General features: G+C 38.0%; 1 protein-coding gene across 1 annotated transcript; it reads right to left on the reverse strand.

Annotated features, from left to right (window-relative positions):
- Window positions 1–2,516: 2,516 nt before the first annotated feature.
- Window positions 2,517–5,064, reverse strand: LOC131958595 (uncharacterized; the record flags this gene model as incomplete). Its single annotated transcript, XM_059323711.1, is given in 2 exon segments — window positions 2,517–3,136; window positions 5,032–5,064. Coding segments are annotated over 2 exon segments (107 nt in total), but the record flags the coding sequence as incomplete, so codon positions are not given.
- Between the last annotated feature and the right edge of the window lie 2,039 nt (window positions 5,065–7,103).

Here is a 7,103-nt window from a genome sequence, read left to right on the forward strand (position 1 = left end):
TTCTTTTCAGCCCTAGAAAACAGAGGGGCTATTCATCCTGACAACTGTTCTTTTCAGCCCTAGAAAACAGAGGGGCTATTCATCCTCAGTTCTATTAAGCTTCATATTATGATTAATATCCTTACTATGGCACCTCATACCTGTAAGATATTGCCCCCCCCCCAACTCGTATGCTCTGTTGTAAGGTGAACCAAAATGTAAACATTCTATTTGATTTTTGCGTGTGCACTTTTTCATTTCATTGTGTCTGACTCAGTAACATAGATCCGAAAAAATACACAGACACGTAACTTAGTTTTAAAAATAATTTTTTTTTAACTGACAAACAAAGAGTCCCCTTTACCCCTCCTCTCCCCCCCCCCCTTGCCCCCACCCACACACACACACTTGCTCAAAGTGAAACAACAAACTAGAGAACAATGATCAATGCGATTTATTGCTTTCCACTGCCGAAATGAAGAACACATTAACCTTCAGAGTTAAAAACAACAAAAGTGTTGAGAAAAAAAGTTAGAGGTTTTATAACACTTTTAAGCACGAACGCCTAGTGAAGTGAAAAATAAAACATATAATGCAGGATTAGCAATCGATAAACGGGTTCATGGAGGTTAAGTAGAAAAAAAAAAGTAAAATTTCAACATTTCAGGTAACAACTTGTAACAACTCGTCGATTGACCAGAACATTGGTTAGCTTCTGCTTTTTCTACTGCAAGCATAACACTTTAGCGATGTTCTTTAATCTTATTTGTAACAACAGGATATAGAGTTAAGCGTTTCTCGCAACAAAGCAAACGGGACGTAATTATTTCCGTGGTGCATCGCAGCACCATTTGATTTTTCCGCCCTTCCCTCGTCCACACCATAAATCTTTCGAGAAACAAAGGGTAGCTACGAGTTCCTTAAACCGATACATGCATTACATTTTTAAAGTAGAGCTCATATCACGAGAAGAGAGATACATTTGTCAAATTGAATTTGCATGCAAGGGCGGGGGACTTTGTTTACTAAATATCATGTTTTAAGTAAACTCAAGCGTAGAAATGTAATTATAAATAGTTGTAGATTTTTAGAAAAAAAAATGTAAAAATCATAAGCTTAATTAAAAGTTTGCGCAAAATCGATGTTAAATGTGTCGTTGGTGTTACTATTAATAGTATCAATACTGATTGCCGGGTGAACTTCATTGATCGACGCCTAAATGTGACTGCGTATGAATTGAATTTAAAAAAAAAAAGTATTAGCCAATCATAGCCACGGTTTGAGTTTGGTAAATTTTTAGGGGTCATTCATAAAATGACGTCATGATTTTAAAAATATTTTTACCTCTCCCCTCCCCAAGCTCAGATCTCCCCCCCCCCATACAAAAGACGTCTGGCCTCAGCCTATAACCCCCTCTAAAAATGCATTTTTAGTTTTTTTAAACTATTGAATTAATTTCTATTGCCATTTACGACTGTCTTTTAAAATTCAGTTTCCAACATTCCCCCCACACCCCCCCCCCCCCTTTTTTAGTTTCTAACATTCCCTTTTAAAATTTGTGTATCTTCACACTTTCTGACACCATCCCTCTACCCTCTCTCGTCACACGCCGTAGAAATAATTCCGAACCCCCTACCTCTCTCGTCACACGCCGTAGAAATAATTCCGAACCCCCTACCTCTCTCGTCACACGCCGTAGAAATAATTCCGAACCCCCTATCTCTCTCGTCACACGCCGTAGAAATAATTCCGAACCTCCTACCTCTCTCGTCACACGCCGTAGAAATAATTCCGAACCTCCTACCTCTCTCGTCACACGCCGTAGAAATAATTCCTAACCCCCTACCTCTCTCGTCACACGCCGTAGAAATAATTCCGAACCCCCTACCTCTCTCGTCACACGCCGTAGAAATAATTCCGAACCTCCTACCTCTCTCGTCACACGCCGTAGAAATAATTCCGACCCCCTACCTCTCTCGTCACACGCTGTAGAAATAATTCCGAACCCCCTAACTCTTGGCATGTGACGTCGTTTATATACGACTCTTAGAGTAGATATCTGTTTTTTTTCTTCATTTCTGACCCAATCTACATCTTAAAAAAAAGTATCTACATTTTTAACAGCGTTATAGTTACTGTACTAAACTTTAAATTTTCATATTTAAATTAACGCACCTAATCTGGACAAAAGCCCAGCACGTTTTCGATAATTAATTCATTAATTAAAACGATCGATACACAACGTTGACAACATCATGTGACGCAGCCACGCATTTCGATTTTTTAACATCCGGGGCATAATTTTGACTTAGACGTCCAGAGTATTTCATTTTCTAGGCCAACTCGCCCCCCCACCCCCCTACACTTTTTATTTTTACATACGATTAAAATATATTGGCCTACACACATACGCACTAACATAAAAAAACAACACACACGGCAAGTACCTCCTCCCCTCCTGACTTACACACACACACTCACACACACGCACCTCCCCCACTCATCACGTACGCACACACACACACACACTCTCTCTCTCTCTCTCTCTCTCTCGCAATCAACCGTTAGACATAAGCCTACGCTGACTGTCACAGGTATGTGTTGAGGCAAAGCTTGCCCGCAACACATGTGGGGAAACAGCACAAACAAAGCCGTGTGACGTACGTTTATTTATGCCGTGGCTGATCCCTGCGCCATAAAACATTGACTTCCTTGTCAAACCCAAAACCCAATGAAAACATTTTTTTTCTTAACCGTGCCTTACTCCTGGTTTTAATAAGGGGAGAACAGACTTGCCAAATAAACATACGTCTAACCATTCCCACTTCTAAATAACATGTTTAGTTTAAGTAATATTAAATCATAAATCTAAAAAAATAAATAATCACATTTGCGTTATTTAATTTGATAGTTAATTAAGTTAATTAACCTTAAATAATAAATTGCAGACGTCCGAAATATATAGCTACAGACGTATAAATCTAAATATAAACAAAATAGTTTTTGCAGTTACACCATTTACAAAAAGGGCAGTCCATGTATGAATTTGTTCGCGAGGACAGCCACGGCATACGGCAGATGATTTACTCTCCTATAACACCATACCATTCAGATAGAACAAGGGCCATAACTGCTGTAGCCAACACTAGAGCAAGGTCTGTCAAAGATAAAAAGAAAAGAAAATTTTCGGAACAGCTTTATACGGGCAATGTCATTCTTTGTAAGAACCTACGTTAGCATACATAACAATGGGAAAATGAAAAAAAAGCATAATATGTAAAATATTTCAAAACGAAAAACACTGCAAAAAAAATAAAATTTGTCAAAAATACTGACTAAAACTGTACACCATCTATATACTACTAAAACTCAACTTTGTTTACATGTTTGAATATTTATTTGTTTGTCTGATTTCGTACTGTAAGGAAACTGCTGTATATGGGGGGCTGTAAAATAGTATGTAGGTAGAGAATAATTTTTGATTGCAGACAGACTGTTAATTACACATTTTTTTAAAGACGTTAATTAATTTATTGATTTATTCATAGGTAGATTAACCACATTTTTAAAAAAAAAAGATTAGAAAAGCCACTAGACTCGACGAAACAGTGACGTCACATTTTTTTGGTTTACCTTTTAGTACAATAAAATGGCGGCGTCTAAAGAAGAAGATAGTGTTCCCATTCCAAAGTTTAACGCGTTCTAAAGCTAATTTTCTGTCGGCTATAACTTTAACAATTCGTCCGTTTGCTGTATTTATTACGTTCTAACACTTAAAATCAATTTTCAACTGTCTTTCTCATTTAGTTTTACGATAAATTTCTCTAGATCTACAGATCAGCTGTCGAAGGAAGAACATGTTGTTATGAAATCTAGATTTTAGATCTAGAAAATCTAGATCTAGGTCACTAGACTTTACGTAAATTCTAGATCTAGACTTAATGCAAATTCTACATCTAGAATCTATTTCAGGACTTATTTTATATAAATCTTTGTTTAGCTTTAATGACCATCTAATCCGAGAATACATCGGTTTTATCTATCTAGGTTCTAGAGCTAGATATAGTAGGATTACTCGCTTTATTGGAGGCGTGGTCGGTTGCTAACAACAATGGCGTCCGGACCGGACGCATGACTTCCGACTATTTTTAGGCTATGTTTACCACGAGCAAAATGGCGGGTTTTCACGTTATATAAACATGCTAAACGAGTCGTAGAATCTAGATCTAGATAATTCTATCTAGATCCAGATAATTTCAAATCTTCATTATTTTATATAAATCTTTGATTGGCTAATTTAAGATAAAATTTAATTTGAAAGTTACTACTACTAGACTTAGATCTAGATCTATGCGCGTAAATCAAGTTGCATGAGGAGACTCAAAGTATTAAACTATAGTATAAAAAAAACATCTGTGATGTCACGAGTAAAATAGCTAAGTTCTTAGTGTAAGCGGCTTGCATGCGGGTGGCACAGGTTCTAGACCAATAAGTCAATGATAATTTTTGTTATCATTTTTTTATAGATGTGAATGATAAAGTTGCCTATCTGAACTTGACAGGGTACAGGTCAGGTAAAGTAGAGTTAATCTGTTTCTTTGTCCTTAGCATATGAAGGGATAGTGTGGTCAGAGACATGCTCCGCTGGAATCGTTTTTTTAAACGATAAAAACATGTTGTCTGAGACTTGGCGGGACACTGGGCAGGTGAAGTAGAGTTGAGTAGGTCACCTGTGACGTTAGTATATGAAGGGATAGTCCGAAATCAGTGTTTTCGGTGTTTTTAAAAGATAAAAAAACTTCTTTTTGAATGTGGGGTCTGGTTTTTTGTGACAATAAGTGACAGACGTGATGCTTTTTATGGATGACCCCCGAAACCCACAGTTATCCAACGGATGACGGGTAGTCTAGTAATGTAATAAAATCATAAACTATGATTTGTGTTTGTATATATACACGTGCACAAGTGTAATTTTATGAATATGGCAGACGTAGCCTATCCACCTAAATAAATTAGCACCAACACAGAGAGTTAGCAACAAATTCAAATTACCGGCATAGCCGACAGCAGCAAAGTTCGTTGAAACTGAAATAAAAGTAACGATTGGTCTTGTGATACCAAATAAGTTTAAACAAGGAACTTTTTCCTTGAGTTACACACACATATATATATATATATATATATATATATATATATATATATATATATATATATATATATATATATATATATTTCAACAAGTTTGTTTAAACAAATTGTTTGACGTCTTTTAAACATCAGTGTGACTGATGCAATATGTTAGCGTTACTAATGGTCTATAATTAGATGTTCCATCTCAATTTCTGTTTGGATTATCTAAAAATAGATGCTAATTGCATCATTCGCAAAGTGAAGAAACTGGATTTTTTTTACGGACAAAAAGAAACATCACAGTTAATATTTAATAATCTAATCTTCGTTAATTTCTTATTATTAAAATAAAACGTATTACATGGCCCTCAGGTGCCCATGTGAGCCTTTGGGGACCGAAACAGACATTTTTAATTGCAGCCTAATCACACCCTACCAGGGCGCCAGAGCATTCAATTTAGGGAGCGCTTGTAACGCCCCATCCTATCCATTGCCTATCACGCTGTTTAGACCGAACGTAGTCACCATAGCGCTAACGGGAAAGACCAGGGCGCCAAATCGCATCCTGCCGGGGGGGGGGGGGCGCACATGCAAAATTAAATCTCCCCGCCCCCCCCCCCACCCACCTCTATTCCCCCCCTCCGACCCCAGAAACCTTCTCGGGAGTAATCATCAACTCCCTAAGGTTTTAAAGCACCGGGATAAACTGTGTCGAACCGCAATCGTCTTTTATTTTTATATACCGTTGGGCCTATATAGAGAAAAATCCCCTAATTCCGTGGCGCCGCCCTTGCGAAACTAAAAAAAAAAGATTTTTTTTACAGATCCTTCCATGGAGTGTTCTAATCAACTCCCCAAAGTTTGATGACGATCGGAATAACGCCGCGAAACCCGCAATCGACGTTTATTTTTATATACCGTATATAGAGAAAATCGCACCCTCCTGTGGCGCCGCCCTTGCGAAAATAAAAAGTAATTTTTTTAACAGAACCCTTTCCTGGAGTGTTCTAATCAAGTCCCCTGAAGTTTGATGGCGATCGGATGAATGGTGAGAAACCTCAATCGATTTAAATTTGTATATACCGTATATAGAGAAAAAACAAATCGCGCGCTGCGGGGGCGCCACCCCTACGAATTTGAAAATGTTTTTTGCGCCAAAAATCTCCCCAGGAGTATTCTCAACATTTTCCCAAAATTTCATGGCGATCGTGTGAATAGTGTCACCCGCAATTCACGTTTATTATTTTTATAAACCATATATAGAGAAAAAAACGCACCCCTCCCGTGGCGCCGACCTTTCGAAATTAAAAAAAAATTATTTTGTAGAACCCTTTCCTGGAGTGTTGTAATCAACACCCCAAAGTTTGATGGCGATATGATGAATGATGAGAAAACCGCAATCGACTTAAATTTTTATATACCGTATATAGAGAAAAAACAAATCGTGCCCTACGGGGGGCGCCGCCCTTGCGAATTTGAAATATTTTTTTCCACAGAAACCCACCCCCCCAGGAGTATTCTCACCCTTTCCCAAAGTTTCATGGCGATCGTGTGAATGGTGTCACCGCAATTCACGTTTATTATTTTTATAACCATATATAGAGAAAAAACGCACCCTCCCGTGGCGCCGCCCCTTGCGAATTTGAAATTTTTTTTTCCGCAGAAACCTCCCCAGGGAATATTCACAACAACCCCCAAAGTTTCACGGCGATGTGATGAGAGGTGTAGTAATGCATAAAAGAGACACACACACGCACGCACGCACGCACCCCCCCCCCCCCCCCCCCACATACATATATATATATATATATATATATATATATATATATATATATATATATATATATATATATATATATATATATATATACTTTGTTTCTTGGGGGGTGACACAAGGATGTGCCGCACCGGGTGACACCAAAACCCAGGGACGCCACTGTATGGGACAAAAGAGAGAGGGAGTTCAAATGAAAGCTTGTAATGAACCCATCCCA

Source organism: Physella acuta, unplaced genomic scaffold, assembly GCF_028476545.2.
Source record: "Physella acuta isolate Inbredline_101_S28 unplaced genomic scaffold, ASM2847654v3 ptg001340l, whole genome shotgun sequence".
Classification (NCBI taxonomy): Eukaryota; Metazoa; Mollusca; class Gastropoda; family Physidae; genus Physella; species Physella acuta.